We start from the raw sequence: 23,039 nt of genomic DNA, 5'->3' as shown, positions 1-23,039 counted from the left end.
ATCACTATTGTTTCTTTATATCCCATGCAGACAGAAATAAGGTCACCTCTAGAAAACACACGTCACCTCCCATTATTTCTGATTATTTTAAAGCAGAACCATGTCCAGCAGCTCAGGCAAGAGGGAGAATGAGAAGGACCCACAGATGAGGAAGGAACAAATCACAAGATGAAAAGCGAGCTCAAGAGGAACAGGCAACTGAAAGAGGATATATAGAAGATAGAGGATATGGAGACAGAGGGAGACGATGAGGGTAGAATAAAGTGAGGAGACATAAAAAGAATGGAATGAGGAACTGTATAGGAGCAAAGAGGAAGATGAGGAAACACACTGGTGGAAATCAAGGGAAGAAACAGCACAGCAGACTGATAGGAAGACTAAATACAGAAAGGAGGTCACAGGCAGCATAAGAGTAGATACTTGGAAGAATGCAAGGAGAGGAAAGAATAAACCAGCAGATACTCATGTCAGTTTAAGCTGTTTAGAGGATCTCTCCCTCAGGAAAGCCTGAGAAATGAAACGTCATTTCTAAGTATCTATTTACAATTGAATTTGTGAGTTCAGACATAGATTAGCTTGTGATCAGAGGTGCAGCAAAAAGCAACAATGAAAAAAATGCTGCTTTAGACAAATATTTTTCTTGATTTGTTGAATATTTTTCTTGTTTTCAGTAAACAACGTTTAGTAGGATTCTAGATGGAGACACTACAGTGTGGGAAAAGAATTTCTAGAGCATTATTTGGCTTCAGGCTGAAGGAATAAATAAAAACTGTAACTACAAGTGTTTTCTTATGGACTTCCTTGAGACCTGTGCTCTGTATCAGCTCCTCTCCAGCTCCAAAATCATATAGCAAGACAGACCTGTGAAATCTGAAGAGACTCCAGACTACAAGCTCTCAATTACCAAAAGCCTTGAGCAGGTTACTGGGAAAGAGCGCATGAAGTATGGCTAACAGCTTTACCAAAGAGAGGTGTCTGGTATTTTTAAAAATGCAGTGAATCAACTCTTCTTGCCCTAAGTGGAGTCAGCTAATATGGCAATTGAAACACTGGTGRCCACTGTACGCCTTATCTCCACAGACAGCAGCACTGGAACTGCWGAAATAGTAAGAATATGAGAACATTTTCAGCAGAAAACTGTCGTGAACTAACACAAGGGAAGATGCTTTCAGAAGGGTTAGCTCTTTGGAAATCAGGTCCAGAGGATATCAATATTATTTTTTGATAGGATAAAGGCACAGAGAATTAGGTTCAGTTTTCTACATGGGCAGGGGTGTTTCATAAAAATAAGTATCTCAGTCCTGAGTTGCTTTCAGTGAAGATGAGAAAAGAGAGGATGGTATTCCTCCATTACCTTTCCACCTCCGTGACATGGTTGTCAATGAAAAAATAAAACAAATACAATTTAAGACAATGTCAGACTGCTCTAAAYTATGCTTCTTGCAGCTGCAAGCTCTGGTATCCAGGGTCCTTCATCTCAATCTGCCTTATCCCCTTATCCACGCTTAGCTATGCTGGTTTTTCAGTACCTAAGAATTCATTTGTGTAAAGAAGAGTCTGCCAGTGACCATTCAGAGGAATTTTCTAGATGTTTTATGCTGCCAGCTAACTCCCCAATAGGTACAGAACAGATCAACTTGGCCTMCAAAATTTCACCTGAATACGCATCATCTATTCCCTAAATACCCAGATTTTCACCATACTCTGCAGTCACTCAGTTCAATTCCTAGCAAAAAAAGCTGTGAATCAGTGCATGTATAACTTTGATCAAATCATTTTCTGTCTGATGCCATTCAGTATTTCAGCTTATCATCACTGGAATTCTTTGATAYACTTTGATAAATAAGAAAAATATATGACTTTATTAAATAGTAAATGAGTAATGCATAACTGGTAAGAAATCTATATATTGTAAATAATTAAGCAAAGCAATTAATGGCTCTGGTATAAGCTCCTTTCCCAAACAGCATTAACTATAAAACATTTATTGCAGCACAAATTACAACATTATACAAAGTCATTTAATGCATTTTGAATTTGAAACTGATTGAAGTTTAGCAGTAGGGATTAAAAAAATCATTGTAATAATGGCCTGGAAATCAGACACATTTATTAACTACAAGCTCTGTATGTAAGCAAGAAAGTAAATGTGACTATAAAAAAAAATTAATGTGACTTACCACAGAGGCTACCTCATAAAAACRTTAAATCAAATTAAAAACAAAATGTAAAAATGTAAAAAATCTGTGGCTCATTAAATTGAATAGATTGCTATGAGGGATAAGGAGGACATGCATTTATGCCTGTCTACAACATGATTTTCTTTTCCCTTTTTATTATTATTTTATTTCAAAGTATAATTGTTGTGCAAGGCCCATTTCCAATGAGAAGCCACTGCTTGGGTGACAGGTTTGTTATGTGTGTGTGACTGTGACTATCACCAGAAAGTGGTGGAATTAAAAAGAAACTGGTAGTAATATACATACAAAATTTGTAGAAATAGTAAGAAAATATGTATATTTTTACCTGATACTAATGTGGTTTCAAGTTTATAAAGTTAGTTCCTCTCTTCAGAATATACTGAATTTCTAATAAGATTTCACAATATTACAGATTGGTGACATCAAGACTACCTCAACAAAAACTGCAAAAGGTGCTTCTAGAGGATAACCTTGTGTGAAGCAGTCTCCTTTACTGATAGGAAATCTAGTAGTGTAAGAGCAAAGAAAAGGCTGCCTCAGTCAGCTGCAAGAGCTTAGATATCTGCATATATAAGAGGCTCAAAAAAAGAAAAAAGACTGTATGTGGTAATGTTGGGCTTTATCTCCCTTCTCTCATTTTGATCATTCACCTCATTTATTGTCTTAAATATGTCTAATTTATTCATTTATTCAAATGACAGATCATTAAGATCTTGTCTATTTGAATTAACAAAGTAACTCCTGTTGAGCCTTGATCTTTTYTGATTCCATGTCCATTCCAAGCGCAGTGTTCTCTTGGGTCTCTGACTGGGCCTTGTGCAACTTAGTCCAACTCATGCTAAACTGCCACAAAGCAAATGGGAAGCCCTGGGAACGTCTGTCCTCCTCTGCCCTGTTCCAGTCCTTCCAAAGGGAGTATCAGAGCACCTATGCTTGATCCTGCACTGAAGTAAGCAACGTGACTCCTGCCAAGTACTGTTTCCCCTCTTTATGTTTTGCAATGTATTATTGTAACAAAAAGCCAAACTCGAAGAAACTCACACGTGTTTGGAGAAAGAGGCCACAAGGTTTACAGTCATCTTAGTTTCACATTGGTTCTAGTATACGCTGACTATGGTGATCTGGTACTGTGATAAACACTCATAGCAACAAAGGTTCTCATTCTTATTATAGACTGCAAGTCTATCTCCTATCATGTAAGGAATAAACCTCTAAATCCCATAAAATCTCTGCAAATAAGGAACAAGAGGATCTCTTGTTCTCTCTCTCTTTAGCACAGTTTCTACCTGCACTGATAGCACAGCAGTGCTCTGGTCTATGCTTCTAGATTTTAACTACAAACATTTTTTTAATCCTCAAAGTTATCAGCAGGAAAACATGAAAAGTAATACTTTTAGCTCAAAATGCACAGCTGATATTCTGCAGTTCAGATTTATACTTTTTGGCAAGTTCACAATTTCAYTGAAAGCAATTCATAGCATGATACCAGGAATAGTTGCCATATCTGCTGGTCTGTGCAGCTTTCCTTTTAATTATGGGTTGGCCCCCTTCTTTCCTTATTTAGCCAAAGGTAATACCAGGAAATTGAAACGATTCCTAACTTCTAAGGCCTCAGTGATGCTCAAAATTAGATCTGAAATACTGTGAACYGGCTCAGCTCATCTCCAATATCGTACTTCTCCAAACCATAGCCAGAATTCAGACTTCACATTCCAGTATCTCTAAAACTTGTTTTATTGTTTGAGGGAGTATGGTGCTATTTTASTATCAACAGGATCACAATTAAACTACTATATTTGAATGGAACAGACTGTAAAAGTCAAGATGCCCCCTTACAGGAATTTTCTATTATGCGTCTGAATTTGCTATTTCCCTGTTCAACTTCCTAAAGTACTATTTACAGAGCAGGGGCAAACCAAAAAATACAAGTTTGCCTAACCTTAAACCAAGATGATGAAAGCTAAATATGGTTTTGGTATCACTTTTATAAGCCCAAATTCTAATGACACAGCTTCACTAATCTAAGGTCTAAAACTTCACATTTCCAGTTGTAGTTACTGTTATATCTAATATAATCAATATTATTTGTGTTTCTACTAGTGCATCATGAATCCAATCATAATATTAATAGCATGCCTAATACGTTACAAAATCTGAAATGCCAGCTTGCACTCTACTGGATTTTTTCGAAAAAAGTGGCATATTTAAATCTTGCACAAAGAGCTTTCAACATTAAAAACTAAATAATTCTTTAATCATCCTGATTCAAGAGGATTATGACATGGATCAGTTGTAATATATACGGCATGCTGGTGAAACTCTCAATGTATTAAAAAGAAGAGTAGATTCAAAATAAATGCATGGCTAACTCAACTAAACTCTGTTGGAAGATTAGGTTAAGCTTTTAAATACAGTATGAACATAACTCTTGAGGCATTAAGTGCCAGGAAACAACCACTTTCAAACAGTCTAACACTCAGAAGACAGAAAATTCCACCCTGCTACTGAATTGGCAGGGAGAAAGACAGCAAGGAAGAYGAGATACATTTTCCACCAAGAATATTTTCTTTTTATCTATTGCTATACACTCCAAAATGTGCATGTGTAAACTCACTGTATAGTTGATTGGTTTCCAATTAAAATTAATCCTACATCAATGAGAGACAAATGCAGCCAACTAAAATGCCAAGAGTTTTTCACTGTCCAGAAGAAAAAAAAATCTGTAAAGTGTAGCAAGTGCTTGTCTTACCCTATCCAAAGTCTCTGAATTTGAAGTAGTTCTTTGGAATAATCCTACAAAGCCCACTGAAGATCTACAACGGACTTTCATAGTAGACAGTTCACAGTAGACATATTGATTAAAACAGTACAGGGAAGCAATCTTTATCACTGATTTCCTGGAGCTGGATTCTAGCTCTCCAGCAAAGATATTCCTCAGAATAAAACAACTCCCTTTAAAATGGAACTGATAATGTCATAATTCAAGGCAGGAATCCCAACATTACATCATAYTTAATTCACTCAAATCTCAGGTGTCTAGTCTAAGCTCAGTTTCTAATTTCACCAACAGAGATTGGGCATCTCCAGAGACTTCTCTATCCATGATTGCTGGAGCTAGAAACCCAGCTTAAATTAAGATTTACACAGTGGGAGGTAGGCAAGATGCATTCTGCCCTCAATGATTTTTCCAGGAGCAGCTGGGGTCTCAAAGTATACCACGATCATCAAGCCTTTAGGATTTACCACATCTTTGTCATGAAAAACAGATAGAAACAAACAGTTTCTCCAAATAAACAGCCTTTTCCAAGCTCCTGTTCATGCTTTCTGAAGGAAAAGACAAAGGTGAGGCCAAGTACACTGCAGCTGGATCCTTTGCAAATAATCCTAATTTAGCCCTTGCTACATAGAGATTGAATGCTATTACCCCAAGCAGCACTTTGGCTGACAGCCAGTAATGCAGATGGAAAACAATGTGCCAAGATGTCTGGCATGCTCATACCTGCTCTTAATTTTGCTCTTCACCCTGTAGTGCAGAGTTTACTACAGCTTGGCATTTGTATGCAAAGGTAGGAAGAGAATGACAGAGATGCCTGCTCACTTCAMTCCCATTTGCTGTTCCTCAAACATGTTTGAAGCAGACTTTTAAGACGCACATAAACTGGGAAGAAAGCTGTAATGCTCATTCCYTCTAACTGAACTTAGATGAAATAACCCAACTAATTGAACTTATAACGCTCGTCACCTACCTCAGAAGGAAGCTACATCTCATACAATCACCTCCTCTGCCCTAACACAGAACAAACCATGCCCCTTATCAGCTTTTAAGAGCTTTATGYCCTCCTTCAGTCCCACTATTCACGCAACAGCTGCAGGAGTCCATCTCACTCACAGATAAAGGAACAAACTGGGACAGAGTGAAGGAGAAAGAGCTATCAACAGGGAGACATTTCAGAGCACTAAAAGCATACAAGTTAGAAGGATGGGAAGAACYTGCATTAATACATAGAGCAACGGTCCACTCAAGTTGGAGAGGATGTTAACTTAGGTCTTTAGGATATGAAGTAGTACTGAAAACAACAAGAGAAGAAAAATATCCCTTAGAAAAGGAATTCACTGCACCCTTGTTAGTCTGACCTGGTCAAACCTCAACTGCCCTCTGGCTCTCTCTAYACCATTCCAGCAGTATAAAGCCCATTTACACCCAAAGGGGAGCATGATGGGGCCTTAGCACRTGTATAAATAAAGCAGATAAGCATAGGGTAAGTACAGGCACAAGCACAGCAGGCCTGAAGAAGAGGGCATTACCTCATGTCTGGGTGCTGGTGTAAACCATGCTAACTCATTTGTATCYGGAAACCCTGAGGCTCAGCATCTTTAAACATTAACTCTAATGAAGTGGTTAGCTTTTTTGTTAAAAATTAATCAACAGTTCTTTCTATTTTAAATGAAATTTGTCCAGAGTTTGCCTGTTGTTTTTTCCTTTTAGCTGAATTAAAGATTCTTGTCCCACAGCTGTAGCACAGCATTCACATTAACTTAYAATGAATACTTAAAATGCAAAAAACCAACATTCTTTGCTCTTGTGAGTTCTCGTCACATTGCCATTACTTTAATACAAAGTACCCAGCAATAGCATAGAAAATTACTTTTGCTTTRAAAAATCATAACGCATAAATCAACCACAAAAGTACAGGCAAGAACRTTTTTAAAAAGCATTGGGACATATATTTAACAGATATGTTCAAAAGAATAACTTCTTACTAGGAAAAAAAAGTTCTATTTCACATTCCTATAATGACTGGGAGCTATAATTCAGTCCAAAAGAAAGCTACAGAGCTATGAATTATGACTTGAATACACTGCAAAGGCCAGAGAAAACTTTTTAAAGCTATTAAGGTACATTACAGAGAGGCMTGTTATACAGCTGATGCAGCCTCCAGACAAGTCTACTCTTCAAAACCACAGCACATGTCATCACCTGTTGCAAAGCTACACGAGGCTCAGCAGAAAAGGAAGAGAAAAACGGCCAAAGGACAGTATGGCATGTCCTCTTTGCTCCCAAGCTGATTAAAGAARGAAAAGGCTTGGGATTATCAGATGGAGAGGGAAACCAGGAAAGCCTTTGTTCAGCATTCAGCACCTCTCACCCTTCCTCCCTGCCCCTCCCTGTCCTCTACAAGAGCCTTAGTAACCCAAGCATTTCCACGGCTGCTCTCTGTCATACCCCTTTAGCCACAAAAGAAGTTTAAGAGAGGCAGTGCGAAGACCTCTGGAGTGCTAAATTACATGCATTTCTCTCTACATAGGTGCTTCACTTACTGCCCAAGTAACTGCTCAGAGAGCAAGGCTAGGGCAGAAACCGGAGTTCTCCAGCATCCTGCTCAATCAGTGAAAGAGACAGAAGAGACAAACAGGGAAAAAGGCAAGAAAAGGGATAGAAAGAGAGCAGAACCAGCCAGGTAAACCAGATGAAGTGCCACGTGGAGCAAGAAGGAAGAAAAAAGTATCAGAGAAAAGAGAGGAGTGGAAAGAGTACAAGGAAAAGCAAAAGGTGGGGGGAGCAAAGCAAGGAAGGCACAGAGTGCCTGGAGAGCACAGAGTAATAACCGGTGAATGAGTTGCTATGGTAAGCTCACCATGGCTCTCACAGGTGCCACAGGAAAAGTTAAAACAAACCAAAACAAAGTTCCACAGATATGAAAAATGTTCTTCCACAATAACATCAGCAACAGGAGGTTGCTGTAGGTAAGAAACACCACTCTCTCAAATGCAGGATCACCTGACAATTTTGCTGCACTCAGAAAATATTGATAGGGCCATTATGAAGCAAATGGCCTATACCAGCTTGGTCACCCTCCTTACTTAAATTACAGAAGTATGTTGCAAGCACTGTTAAATACTAATGCATGTTATATAATGTTTTTCTTCTCTCCACAGGAAGTAGGATCCTGGCTCTAGACTAATCTGATCCTCTCCATTAAGTTTGATTCAGCTCCAGAATCTTCAAATACTAGATAGGAACTATTTAAATACCAATGTTTTGAGTATGTGTCCTTTAAAAAAAAAATATTTCCTTCATAACAAAAAAAAATGCAAAAAGCTTCCTYTTGTATTAATGGAACATTCACACCACACTATTAAAATGACAGGATATTCATGTATTTCTGCAGCCATTTCATCTGAGCTGTGTATACGTTTTATACATTTTAAACTGTGCACTTTGTGATAGACAAAAGTATCCTTAACAACATTGTTACTCAGTAAATGACGGAGATGATAAAACACTAAGGTGCAATTGGTCCATGATTACACACATTACCTTAGAGATCCGAAGCTTTTATACGGTGTTGCTTACATATTATTTTTAAAACCTGTTATACGCATATCACTGACATGAATAAATTCTTTCATTTAATATAGTAATGCAGATACACTCATATGATTACATATTTGCTAAATAATTTATGTGATATTGAATATGTCTCTGTGAAAGATATACCAGCCACTAGTAATTTATACAGTGAGGAATGATATACTTTCTYGAGGTTTTCACATTAGCTTTTAGTTCTATTCTTGGAACAGAGACTATAAATTGTGTTGTATGAAATACGAAYGGCTTTATCCACACTGTTAAATGATGATACAGACCATGTGCGTGAAAACTACCATTAAATATTTAATAATAGCACTGAATGAACTTCTATGTTTTCCAGATGATTTGTGGGTTGATTTATATATTTCAGGTTTAGGATAATAGCTTCATCTTCAGAGGATAAATATGTTTAAAGCCTTGAGCTTCCAAACCCATGCTTAACCTTACACATGCAACCAAGTCTATCAAAGACAGGGTAAAYAAGTATTCAACTGATGGACTGAGTCTCTTTATGAACATACTCTTACAGTTAAGGAAGCAGRTGCCAGAGTCTCAGTAAAACAAATRGAACTTAAACTGCATTCTTAAAAAGGTAAGCTTGCATGTAAGTGCTACTTGATGGAAAAATAAATAAATAAATAAATATACACTTAAGCATGTTCTGAAATTTGGACATTTTGATAGCAGCTCATCTTGGCTTTGGACCCCATGTCATAATCTGCAGAATCTCACACCTCTCCTTACAAGAATCTTCCATATAGAGCTACTTTCACTGCTGAGATCTTACACTTCAAATATGATGATGGTTACATGATTTTTTTCTGAGCCACAAATTAATGAAAAGCAAGCCAACCTCTGGGAATCAGGGATGAATTCAAAACACGAGCCAGATAAAGTGAGACAGAGGAACTGAGATGTTCATCCACTGACTCGCATCACACTATCATYCACCACTTCAGAAGCACTTGCAGAAGAAATTGACTCAGTGCATTTGGAAATGTATATACTATGATGCAAATAAATAAATTCACATTTGCGCTCAAAGAGACTAACYAAAGCATAAAATTTATACTCATTTACATATTTAGACAGCAGCACACTTAGATGCTAGCAACAATCATGACGGAGACTAACACTACCTAAATAATTGACTCGAAGCAAGTCAAGAGCATAGGAAAGAGAGTATCTTTTACTTCACATCCCTATTTGCTTTTAAAAGCCTATTGATTTACCAGTATTCTTCACTAATAAATGCATGGTACATTTAATGTTGGATGTCCTAAATTAGTGCTAGAATACCCTAAATAATTTCCTATGATTTACCCTTCATAAGGACACCTTTCAACATCAAAAGTGTGAAAAAGCACCGAGAAAATCTTTCTGTGGGAAACCAGACTGCCACTGCACTCATATGGAAGGAGAAAGTTATTATATGGCAGGCACTAAAAGCCTCATTTCAGAGAACTATAGGGATAGGGGGGAAAAGAAGTAGTGACTTAATTCATTCCTGCCTGTGCCATCTGCAAACTGTCACACTTTTCTTGGGAGGGAAAAATGCTCCAATCATCATGTCTTTTTAGTCAGTTTTAAATCTCCACTAAAGTATTTTTAAAAGAAAGGTCTGATTTTCTAAGAAACACAATGTACAAATATCACTGTAGAAACTGCCGCACTAGATCAGCTCTTTGGTTCATCTATTCAATTATCCTTCCTCTGATAATGCCAGCACATGACGCTGTAGGAGAAAAAAATGAAAACAAACAAAACAGAATCCCAGAAACCAAACAGAAGCCTGCTTTGACCTGAAACAGTCCTTCTAATCAGCCACTGGTYTATAATTTGACATGTAAATTTTTACATCATATCCAAAATTTGTTGGTAATATCCATCACAATACTGGATATGACTCTTATCTAGTATAGCATTTTTAAATAAAAAGACTTCTTTTCTGGTGAAATAAAAAATCTCAGGTTCTTCAGTCTCCTTTCACATTTATTTCTTTAGATTCACAACCATTTTTTTCCTTCCATGAGATCTCCYGAAATCTGCAATGGCCCTTTCTGAGATCGGATGATCAACAGTTCAAAGAAACACTGCTAAGCTCAAACCATTGATTTCTATAGCATATGATATTCACTATTCTTTATCTTTACATATCACAATATCTTATCATTTTTTTTAATGATCTCTGCTGTAGAGTCAGACTATATTCTCACAGAATTGGAGTCATTATTTTCTAAACCATTATCATTAACATAGCACCCTGCAATTATTTAAGTTTACTTTCCCTRCAATTCTACATTGCTTCACCTTTCCCAATATTGAACTTGATACTATATCATCTAGATATTCTTTTAGTTTGCTGCACAGACATTTGAAGTTTTCCAGAAAGRAATAATTTACAGTAAATTTACAGCAAGTCTTTCAATCCCACTGAGCACTCTTTTATTCAGTACTTCACTTCCTTGGCTTTGCCATACTGATACATTCAAACAAGTCTAGTAGATAACAAAAGCAAAATTTTTTTTCATCCTCAGAAACAGGTGGAGAGCATCTAACTTCTTTTTAAGGAAATAACCTATTACCCACTCATGCTTAGTGCAACCAACAATAAGAAAAAAATCCGAAAGGCTCCAAAAGCAATTATACACAATAGATTTTAATTCTTTCTTCAAAAAAATAGATGAAAATATATGCATAGACTATTAACAGCTTAGTTTCACAGATGAGTACTCAGAAACAATACAGGTATGAAATGGTAACAGTATTGCACAGCAAAAACTAGAAAGCTCCTGAAGTTCTACTGAGTCAGTTATCAGCAAAAAGATATGCCTCTGCCTGATACACCACCTTGAGGGTATGGCCTAAAGAAGCTGAGCAGATGGCAGTGACTGTCTACAGAACATCCCCTTGGGATAAGAAGAGACAAGTAGAAAAGTATTCGAGAACTTCTGCTACAGATCTTTCTCCTCTACTAGGAGCTATCCAAGGGGTTAATCAGAAAAAAAGTTTTTAAAAGTTTTAAAGCTTCTCCTGCAGCAGGACTATGGCCACTGCAGGAAACTGGTACAAGAACTGGGCTTAACTTCCAGATTTCCTTGAAGATCAGCCCAACTCAGGATACTGATTTCTGCAAACTGAAGAAAWGAAGTTTCTGTTGCTTAACATACAGAAAGTTGGAAATAGCACCATATGTGCAACCTGGTGAATGTGGTGCCCAAAATGACATACCAGAACACATGTATTTCAAAAAAGACTGCAAATGATGATCCTTACATTTTTTTGCTTTTATTTTGAGGAGGCAGTAAGCACATTCAGATGGCCTTGGCAACAACAGATGGGCAGACAAGTTTAAGTTAAGCAGCCTATCGAGCCACAAGCTGTAGGCTGTACAAGAGAGACAGGTTAGACCATCCGGGTATGAAAATATTTTTTCAATTTTTTTTCAATTTTTCAAAATATTTTCAATGTTTTGAGTATTTCTGACATTCCTTTCTTTCCTGCCTTTTAGCACTGAAGTGCTAAAGATCAGGTGGTAGTGTCAGAAGAAGCAGGCAGAAAAGTCAGCTACCATTTGGCCTGCTTGAAAGAGATATACTAGTTTATTTCCTTAGTTAGCAAGGAAACACGTAGTGAGACTGCTCCATTGTGAGCTTCTGGTAAGAAAARAACTGCACAGGTCAAAAAATAGAGCCACGCAACTCTCATATGATGTGCCATAAAAACCAGCAATGCCAAGGCTGGTTGGATGGCAGAATGTTTCAGATTTTACTTACTTAGATGCACCTGCTGGTTTCTTAGATCCATCACTGCCAACGTTATAGTCAATGGGCTCAGAGTGCATTTGGTTGACGAAACTATCTAGGGAAAGTTTTTGAAGGGGATTACTCTGTTGCTCATCTCTATTCTAAAATGTACACTAGATCAACTCACTAAGAACTTCTACATACAAGATGACCTGGTGGGTATATTCAGTCAAGCTCCTGTGTTGTATTTAAGTCAATTGATAGTCCCACAGGTGAAAAACGTTCAGCTACTGAGAAAAGCAGTACAGCAGCAAAACAGGCTATCAAGTCACAAAATAACATACCTTTGGCAGTAAGTTTAACATCACCACAAATCATGTGGCAGTTCAGTGCCTTCAAGTAATAAATGAAAAAAATATGACRTAATGCTGATCTCTGCAACCTTATCCTTTTATAGTCAAACATAAAGCTGAGAGAACACCAGAATACTGGCTTACTGTCAAGGGAAATCTTTGACATTGACAGTGGGCTGGGGAGGGAAAAGGGCAGGAGGATATTAGAGTTGCAGTTACTCCACACTAACAGCTCTCAGCTCCAAAAGCCCAGATATCCTTTGCTTCAGGTTACTCCACCTTGAGGTGTCATGAGTAAAATAAATCAAGACATAACAGTTGGGCTGGTAACAACTGTGATTACACTTTGGGGTCAATAAAGTGCACTTTCTTTAAACTCTTCACTATAAACTACCTATRTTCTGACTAAAGTGGAGCTTCCACACAGTGCCAGAACTGACTGAAAAAAACATTGCTGGGGACAGGGCTTTCACCACTTGGTGACTGAAAGATGTGACAGATTCAGAAGACAATGCACACTCTTTATGGTAATTTTCTGCTTAAAATACTTAGTACTCACAGGTTTTTTGTGGTGTTTTATAGGTAACTGCATGTTCTAAGTTTTGATATTATTAAGATATATAAGGAAGTTAAAACAATACAAGAGAGACTCTGTTTCCAATCTTCCATTAGTTCACTGTGTGACCTTACCCACTGATTTGAACATGGAATGGTTCAGATTTCACTAATGAAAAACAGGACTAAAGCCTTCATGTGAATAGTACGATGCTCAATTAAATCAGAGTTGCAAAGAGTTAAAAGCTGACTATGAGACCATTAAATGAGAGCTGCTATGAGACTTCAAAATGCTGGAATTCACAATCTCTCATACTGCAGAGCTATGTTATTGACCTTTATTAGATCAGTGACACGGAAATATATAACATTTCAGAAGCTAACCCTCTAACTATGGTTTGAGGGTTAACCAAAATTTTCTAAATTATCATCATTAACATAGCACCCTGTRAAGTATTTAACTTTCCCTACAAYTCTACATTGCTTCACCTTTCCCAATATTGAACTTGATACCATATCATCTAGATAGTCTTTTAGGTGATTTGGAGTTAACTCCAAAACAATGACTCTGCCCCTTTTCTGCAGCATAGGATTTGTTGAGGTCTTTTTAAGGACAACAGTAGTTATACCTAGTTACACATGCTTCCTTTTTTTCCCCTTGAACAGAAAATATCTCCCAAGATATTTTGTATTGTCTCTTTTGGGAGCTGTGATTTTTCAGGAGTTCCCATCCTTCCCCACAATTTGCCTACAAGTACCAGAGTCCCACAGACAGACAAATATAGGCAAAAAAGTACAAGAGCTTCCTATCACATATGTAGCAACTTTTAGTTCCTAGTGCCTTTGACACTCCAGAGAAAAGCCTACTATTTATTTATACGGGAAAGAACAATGAAAAGGAACAGAAAATGATAGACTTAGGTTACAAAATATGGCATTGTATTAACTCCTCTTTATATTTCCTTTACATTTCTAGTAGTCAATAGAGGAAAAAAATCTATCTGTGTGCAAAAAAGAGAAGAAAAGAAAGGTTATTATCTGAGCAACACACAATCTACTTCTCAATATTATTATTGTTCAATAATAATTACAATTGTRAAACTCTCATCACACTAATAATTTTAAAAATCATTTTAGAAAAGAAATGCTCTCTCCAGAGACTCTCAAGGATGAGGGTAAATTTGAACAATTGTAGTTATAAATCTAGATATTTCCTATATCTCTGAAAGGAATTATTGWATCCTAGGGAAATGTACACTGAGCACATTAAAAGCACTCAGTTTCAAAGTAATCAGTGGTAAGTACCACTGACAATCTTGTAAGTACATTTCAATCTCAATATTGATATGAAACAGATTAAAGTTTTTCTGTCACATTAATTATTTTACTATGGAATAGTTTTCTGTATTTTTGTGCCACTTTCACGACATCAGCACATAAAAAAAATCTTGTATGCGGTCATTTCTGGATGATACATTCTTAATTGGTTTAAGTAGCTTTTTTAGATTATGCTACTGCACAGATAAGTTACTTGATTCAGTATGCTTTAAAACAACAACAAAAGAAAACTGCACAACACACAGTCTTCAGGTTTGGCTGCATTAATCGTATGAGTATGAAAACCATAGTATTCAACATTAGTCTCTTGCCTACATCCTGCAGCAGAAGCAGCAATAGCTATTACCATTCTTCCTTGATACTGCTGAGCCTCATCCTCAACGCTGCAACTTGAACGCCACCTGCTTCCAGAGGGACATTTCTGCTTCTGTTTAAATGGCAAAACACACCACCTGCCTCAGTGGATCAAAAGAAACCTGAGATGTTTAGCCAAAAGGATCACCTCTTGTCAAAAGGGAGAGATCTCTACCAGCCTGTTACAACTCAGACGCTTCAAGGAATAAACTCAGTACAGAGGCTGAATTGCCATCTCTCACAGTAAGACACATCTATTTCAAAACCTGCTTCACATACACTTACTGCTTGGCTACTGGGATGAAAACTGTTGCATTAAGCACCACTGTAGGTCTTTCACAGATAAACATAGTGGATTTTGAGAGGCCTAGGGCCCTCCTCCTTACACTTTTTTAGTCAAAATTACTAAAGGGAAAGAAAAAGGACAACTGGGATCTCTCTCCAGCGCTCCATGGACCCTTCAAATGATTTCCACAAAATAAACCACTTATTTAGAAAAATGCTAAAACAAAAGCATCCCACTAAGAACTAACAGTCTCAGAACAACTGCATGTGGTTTCTGAAATGAAATGATGAATACATGATATAAGCTAATATTAATGAGGACCTTTTAAAGCAAAATGCAGCAAATGTGACATATCAAGAGCAAAATTTGCTCTTGATAACAGAAAAAAAATCATGTCATATTTACTGCAAAGCGTCAGAAAATACATGGGAGCCAGAACGCGCAAAAAAGTAAAACATTAAGAAATTTAGTTTGAATCATGTGGCAAAGAAATACATTTAAACTGACTTGGAAAAAAAATCTGAGAAAAAGAAATGAAATAATAAGAATGAACCTCTTTTTTAAAAATAAGCAGTACTGAAAATCACTTTGAACTAGTAGCCTAGATGAGAATGAGTGTGCTGAGAATCATAAGGCAGCTGCTTCCTGGGATATCTTTCTCCAGATCTGGCTAAACAAATATTAGGGAATTTAATTAGAGAAAAATAACTCTGTAGGTTTTGACAAGTTTGCAATTCTTACTGTGACTAGCCTGAAGACTTACAGGAGCATGAGATGCTACACTTCTTGTGTTTGACAAAACAAAACAGTTATTAACTGACTTAGTATCCACCTCCTCAAGTAACAGAGACCCATTGAGAGCAGGGACGCTAGTCCATCAAAAAGACATTACACTGTTTTGCATTTCTCATCATGTATTGTTGTGTGAATTCAACCAAGATACATCATCTGCCTCCCTCAGCAACTGCTTGCACGACCAGGTAGGTCTAGAATTGCAAAACAGGATACACCTCAAACCTCCCATTCCCACTTCCACTACCAAGTCTTCATACAAAGAGGTTAGAGGAGCAAAGAATGAATAGCGCTTCCCCCAGCATAAGCTTTAGCTCAAATGAGAGAACTGGTTGCCTCAAACAGCTTCTCTAACCCATGCAAGATTTACAGAGTGGAAACAAGCAGTCACTTCTTCAGTAAGTTTGGATTCCCAACCATTTCTCTCAGCAGGTGGAACAGCAATAGTGCTAAATATGGAGATAAGCATCTCCCCCAYGTTTGTCTGCCATCTCCTCAAGTAAGATTTGTCTCTTAGTTGCTGCCCGCTGAAAGGAGAAAGAAAGCTATTTCTGCTTCCAGTATGATTCCCTCCACTGGGAAAGAAAAGAAAGCAATCAGAAAACTCTGATAATGCAAAGTCAAAAAGGCCAAAGAACAGATTTCTCCCACCCTGACACTGCAGAAACTTTACTTACAAAAATCCTCAGTCCAGGAAAAAAAAAAAATCTGAAATTAACATGTTGGCATTATATCTACCAGAAGAAGTTATGTATATTGGCTGTCTTTAATGTAAGAGATCTGAGATCTGTCTAACTCTTAAGCAGAGGTTCAAAGCCACTCCATATCCTAAACAGGTGATTAGATCAGACGTGGATTTTGAGCTCTGCTTAAGGAACCTTGCATCAGTATTTCCCAATATCATCTATTTGCATCTATTTGAAAAAATGGAAAAGCATCAGTGATCAGTTATCCAGGACAGATAACTGCCTAAATATAAGCTTTGCTCTATGTTCTTTGTGTCTTATATAATGATTCTGAGCCCTTAAAACTATAAACCAAGCATACAAGGCCTTCTCTTAGAAGTCAGCTCTGGTTGTCTCTCCTCCATATGTTCCTAGCATGCACAAATAAATCTATAAAAGACAGAGATCCACTGTGATAATTTCAAGAAGAACTAAATCACTATTCAGTGATTTAATGAGTTATAAAGGAGATCAATGCTCCCTGTCACTTTCATTATAACGTAACTGTCATTCTTCAGTAAGAAAAAACACTAGACTCAAATGAAGTTGGCTAAAATTATGTTAAGACAGGATGGCATTTGAATCAAGACTAACACAAATTGAAAATACAACAAGCTTCCTCTGAAAAAGATATTACATTATAAAAGATTCTATATTATATTTCACTAGTCTTTTAAAATGTAAATTTACATAACTGCTCCTGACTCAGAAAGTACAATGTACAGCTCATCACTCCAGACAAATGCAGATGTACAAAAGTATGCTGCTGGGTGCAGTATTCTGCAGTTTTAAACCATTATTTGTTATTACATACTTAATTATTAACACTTAAATAGCTGTGTGAAGAAACATCAAATGCTATGAAAAGCATAATTTACTTCCACTGACAGATATTAATTGGCTGTGTTAATGACTTTTTGAACTATTGCTAATGAGAAAAAATAACTATCTYAGCACAACAGCAACATCTGCAGTTAGAGGACACTCTTCTTGCCATTAAAAGCAACGGGGTTGGGGGGGGGAGGGAATCACACTACAGAATCAGGAAATCAATTTCTCAAAGAAAACATTTACGACTACATTTCTAAACTGCTGGCCTAGTGAGAGAGAAATTCAGAAAGTGCCTCCAGCAGCTCTGCTGTATGATTAACCTCTGCAGCTGACTGGCTAATTGGAGTTCTGTATTCATATTATTCCTGCAGAGTTCAGTCATTTTGTTATACAGAACCAGGCAGCTAACCAGGGATCCTTAGGGAGAACAAGGTGTCCCTTGAACAGAGTGGTTCTTTTTCTCCACTTTTTTGGAGTACAGAACAGTGGAAAAATGTTCAAAATATATTTTCAACTGATTAAGTTTATGTCAAAAGCATGAGGATAGGACTATATTAGTTTACTTAACTTCCAAAGAGTACTAAATATCATATACAGCCTCTCGAGCTGTATGTAAATGGAGCTAAGAACGCAATGGCAGGTACATTTGCTAAACAAAAACTACTATTATAAATTAACTCAGCCAAAGCAAATAGACAATTCAAATACTGTAGCAATGTATTATTCCAGCATTACTGTACTAGTATATTATTCCAGCGTTTCACTGGTTTCACTGAAATTCAAAAGTCACCATGCTATAATAAAGATAATCTCAGTAGTTACCATTATCTTGAAGGATTACTGTGGAAGCTATTACTCTTGTTGACTGTTYTACTTTTGTAGACTTGTTAGAAAAGCGGGTCTCCTCTTGGTTCTGGCTTCTTTTGTCCTTCCTTTTTGGAGGCTGAGGTGAGGAACTGTTTTCTCCTGGGTCACTGGATCCAGTGGCAGATTTAGATTGTCGATCATTTCCCTGAAAAGAATTGTTCATAATTATCACTGAGGCATATGGCCAATTTTCTTTTTAAATGTCAATATTATTTCAATTTTTTAATATCTAAGGATTGGTATCAGGTATTTAAAAAATGCATTTACAATCAGTACCCTTAAAGGATATCCAAAGCAATCCAGAAAACTGCAACTGTTTCATCAACTTGTTGAGGATAAAAATAATAATTTATCAGTCAGATCATATAACAACTCCCAGGAGATAATAAGGCATTTATTATAAGGAAAAAAAAATGCTTCTTTTGACAAGAAGAAACACTAGGTGAATCTATACATGCATACATATGACATACAGCTGTATCTCATCTATGCATATGTGTAGTAAGTCACCAGATATGAATTAMATGTATGACGTGAAAGGTTCACTGCCTGAGCAACTGTGACAAGGATATTAATCTGTTAAGTGGCAAAAGTGGCTGGGAGAGGATGACAGTCAGCATGAGGCAGGAACACTGACTGCCAAGTGAACACTTAGAAAGGGGCCAGCCAAGATGTCATTTCTGAATCATCTCCAAGAAAATCAGCCAGTTTCTCTGTTTCTGCATAGTGTATAGCAGAAATCTAGTCCCTCTTTCTTCCAAGGGCTTACAATGGCAAATTAAGAAGACCAATAGATCCAAAAGCAATTTACAACAGAAAAATGAAAACTATCAGGCAATTTAGTGAGACACACATGGGAGTCCATGTCGTAAAAGCATTCATTGACTGTATTTACACTTGTGGGCATTTCTTTCATTATCCATTTACTGATGCCACAAAATAATAAAATATTATCTAATTAGGACAAAATTTAATTATATTTAACCAAACTTTTTCCACCACAAGATAAACTAAGTCAAACTACCTCACTTTTATCTATGGTATTAGAGAACACCTATGGAGAGTTACATCAGCGTGAATCAGAGTTACAGAGTTTGAATCAGCTCAACTGATTCAAAGTAACTCGCTTCACCACAACAATTTTGTTGTATGCATGATCCTGGGTATATGATTAATTGTACTAGCTAGAGTTTTTGTTATTTATACGCATTTTTTCTTCATTCTAAATCTGTTCACAAGCAACATCATAAAAGCTAAACTGTATACAACAGCTCTTTAAGGTGCTGCTTATACACTGCTAGGCTGGGGAAAGAGACTACCAGCCAAATATCCTCAACATTGCCCCTGATTAGAGACTGTCAATTTACTCTTGGCAGTCTAACAGCCTGCGTAGCTTACTCCTAAGCCAGTTTTGTCAAACTGCTCTGTATAACAACAAAATACTACAAGTAGATGAGGTAGCAAGCTTTTAACCTGGCTCATCCATATCAAAAACTGCTCACCTGATCATAGACTTAGTTAAATCATAGAAAATGAGTACTTTCTAGTTCATTGTTTCACTTAGTGTAATGGTATGAACAACTCATGCCATTTTAAAATTTGTACCAGAAAGGCCTTTATCGTCCATTGCCATGGTAGAATTACTTTTAACCTCATTGTTAAAGTTAAAAGATAATGTCTATATAAAAGTGTTCAGAAAAATCAGGCCCAAACAAAACCTTGCATCTCTTCAAAAAAACTTGCATCTATCATACATTAATAAAATATTATCTTTTTTTTAATTTTAGTGTAATCAGTAGAAATCTGTTATGTTTAAAATAATTTATTGAAACACTATCTTTAATTGATTGTTTCTGTATAAAAAAAAAAAGAAAGACAAGGCCGTATTTCAGCTTCTTCCAATTCCTAAAGATTCAAATCAGAGACTGTTACTTCCAAGCAATAGCAGTGAAAAATGTAGATACTAAATTGAAGGAAAGACAACATGATCTATACCAGTTCAGTCTATGCYGCACTAGATATTTGAGAGCAACAGTATATATTCCTGCCTCCCTAAGTTCTGAAGCTTCCTTTTTATCAGCGTGCCAAGTATTGGGCAAATGTCTTTTGTTAAAATCCTCCAGGATAAATCTGAATATCAAATATATTTTTCTGTATAGATGTTAATTTCTTGTCTCTTCTTCTCATAGTTAAGACAGATAATAATGAGTTATTTTTAAGAATGCTGGAATTGCAAAGCTTACATTATAAAAGCAAACAAACATCACTTGAAACTATTCTTTACTGAGGCTTTACCTTCTACTGCATTTCAACAGAATGGAAAAGAGCCTTGAATATTTTATTGTCTATCCTGTTTAGGGGTTATGGGGTTTTGCATATTGTGGATAGAGAGGATCAATTACCACAATTATAATGAGCCTGTGAGTCTGACTCTCCACTGTCTTGTTACTCATACAGTAAACTGCACTCGCACAATCCTTGTGCAAAAAGATACTTCTGATTTGGAATTGTTTTAAACCCACAGTGGACTCATTCTGTAYACATATAAATAGCTATGCAGGATAGAATGCAATGGAGATTCAAGTTCTATATTATAATCATTAGCAAAGGACAATGCATGGGACAGGAAACTGCTTTTAGGGCCTTATTCAGACTTTAAGTATTGAGATACATCATTTCCTGCAATAGGTTCTATGTTTTTCCTTTAGGTGTATAATTTGAATAAATAAACGAACAATTACACAACTATCATTGAAAAAGATTATGGGAAAGACCTCAAGGCAGGAGCTGATCTTTACTATAGAAKCTTTCATTAAAATAAAGCAGTAATTATTGCAATAATATTTCCCTGGATTTTTTTTGTCTAATTGACACTGCAAATAGCTACAGATTCATCAAGCAATAACAAGCATACCAGCAGGTGGCTGTGTATTTTCTCTCCTCAGACTTAAATTAAAACCCAAAGGACAGTGACTTTCCATCTGCTGGAATTAAAAGAAGCTAGAAACAAACTTTATTAAGGCATTTGATACTCACACTCCCTTTAGATTTTCGAGATCCCACAATAGGAGGTAATGAGGAAGCTTTGGAACTGTAGAAATAAGTCATATCTTAGAATATGTATATGTCACTATTACAGATACTATCTGTAAGTAGTACAGTAATAAAGTAATTATTTGAAGGTAATATCAAGTCAGCTATGGCAACGGAGTTATTCTATCCATTGCAGTTTTATTAAAAAGCACTAGTTTCCGTTCACTAGACTATATCTGAATGAATGATCACTGGGTTATTCAAATAAATGCATTATATTTTCCCATAATACATGTTTTATATAATGAAGAACCTCAGAGCAATAGTCAGTGAATTACTATGTGAAAGATCCTTACAACTATTATAATGAAAATACTTCCATCCACCAAAATTCAGTGCATCTCGGTCAGTTTAATTTAACTGCTAGGCACATCTCAGGCAATGCTTTTCATTTCCTTTAARCTCACTTCTATGTTTTCTAAAACTATGCAAATGTTTTCTAAAATACTTTCCACATTGTCTGTATTTGTTTGCTAAAAGGAATTATAAATTACACCTCAGATTAGTGTAGAATCTAGGACAAAATTCCCTAAATTATACCAAAATTTATATGTAGAAYGTGGGAAAAAGTTCCCTCTCTTTCCATTTATGTCAATGGAATGACTTCCAGTTTAGGTTCAGCTTTTTCCAAAGATACTCAAAGCCCAAGTTTCTCCTGACAGACACCTTATTTAGGATTCTATTATGCAATAATACTGGCCTACAAAAAAAGACCCAAATACAAAACACTCTTAAAGGGGTACATAACCCATAAAACATTACAAAACAGTAGATGTAGATTGGTGAGCTACCTAATCTCATTCAGCTATATAAATTTAGATCCATGGAAAAACAAATTAAGTCAAGTCAAAATAATCCTTCTTCAGGTATTAATTTTGTAATGCATAATGAATGGCACATTTCTGGTGTGAAATTTCACTTTTCATTTTCTCTTTTGTTACAGATTTCTATCCCAGCTTTCTCAAAAGTTGTTGAGAAAGTTATACATTCATACTAACCTATCTATCCCTCTCTCCCTCCCTTATGAATGTTCTTGGAATGATAATTTTGTACTTTACTGGTGGTACTTTGTAAACATGTTGACGCACACAAAAGGATGTGAAAAGTGTATCACACATATGTGGAACTTACCCCTGTGGCCTTCTTATTGTAGATTTGCTGAACAGGAGATTACCATATGGCAACTTCTTAAATTTGTCTCTGCCCACTGCGACATAAAACTGCCCATTCTCCAGATCTGACCCATTCTGAACAAGTTTTCCATCTAAAGTGTAGAGTCTGGAAAACATGAATATACTTAATATAATAAACCTTACCCCTCAGTTAGTTTACTGAGAGTACTGAAAGCTCTATTAATTTAAACCCACTACATCAGTTTGAATGTCTGTTTGAAACCCAGTAAAATACTATGGCTGTCATATAGTGACCACTCACTGTACAGAAAAGGGAAGACAGAGCAAAAAAAATTATTTAAATCACATCTGCATAAAACTAATAAAAGATGAAGCAATATGTCACATGAAAT

At 36.4% G+C, this 23,039-nt stretch overlaps 1 protein-coding gene across 1 annotated transcript in view; it reads right to left on the bottom strand.

Moving 5' to 3' along the window:
• The window catches only part of DCDC2 (doublecortin domain containing 2), a 71,358-nt gene that overhangs the window by 18,571 nt on the left and 29,748 nt on the right, over window positions 1-23,039 (bottom strand). Inside the window, exons 5-7 of the mRNA XM_085310103.1 lie at window positions 22,646-22,792; window positions 21,458-21,512; window positions 18,377-18,566 (exon numbers count right to left, since the gene is read on the bottom strand). Of these exons, the coding sequence (XP_085166229.1) occupies window positions 18,377-18,566; window positions 21,458-21,512; window positions 22,646-22,792 (392 nt within the window). The remainder of the gene's footprint in view (window positions 1-18,376; window positions 18,567-21,457; window positions 21,513-22,645; window positions 22,793-23,039) is intronic.

This window comes from Rhea americana, unplaced genomic scaffold (genome assembly GCF_003343005.1).
Source record: "Rhea americana isolate MKP2758 unplaced genomic scaffold, rheAme1 scaffold_31, whole genome shotgun sequence".
In the NCBI taxonomy this organism is placed as follows: Eukaryota; Metazoa; Chordata; class Aves; order Rheiformes; family Rheidae; genus Rhea; species Rhea americana.
This window is presented reverse-complemented; position numbering and strand designations above follow the sequence as displayed.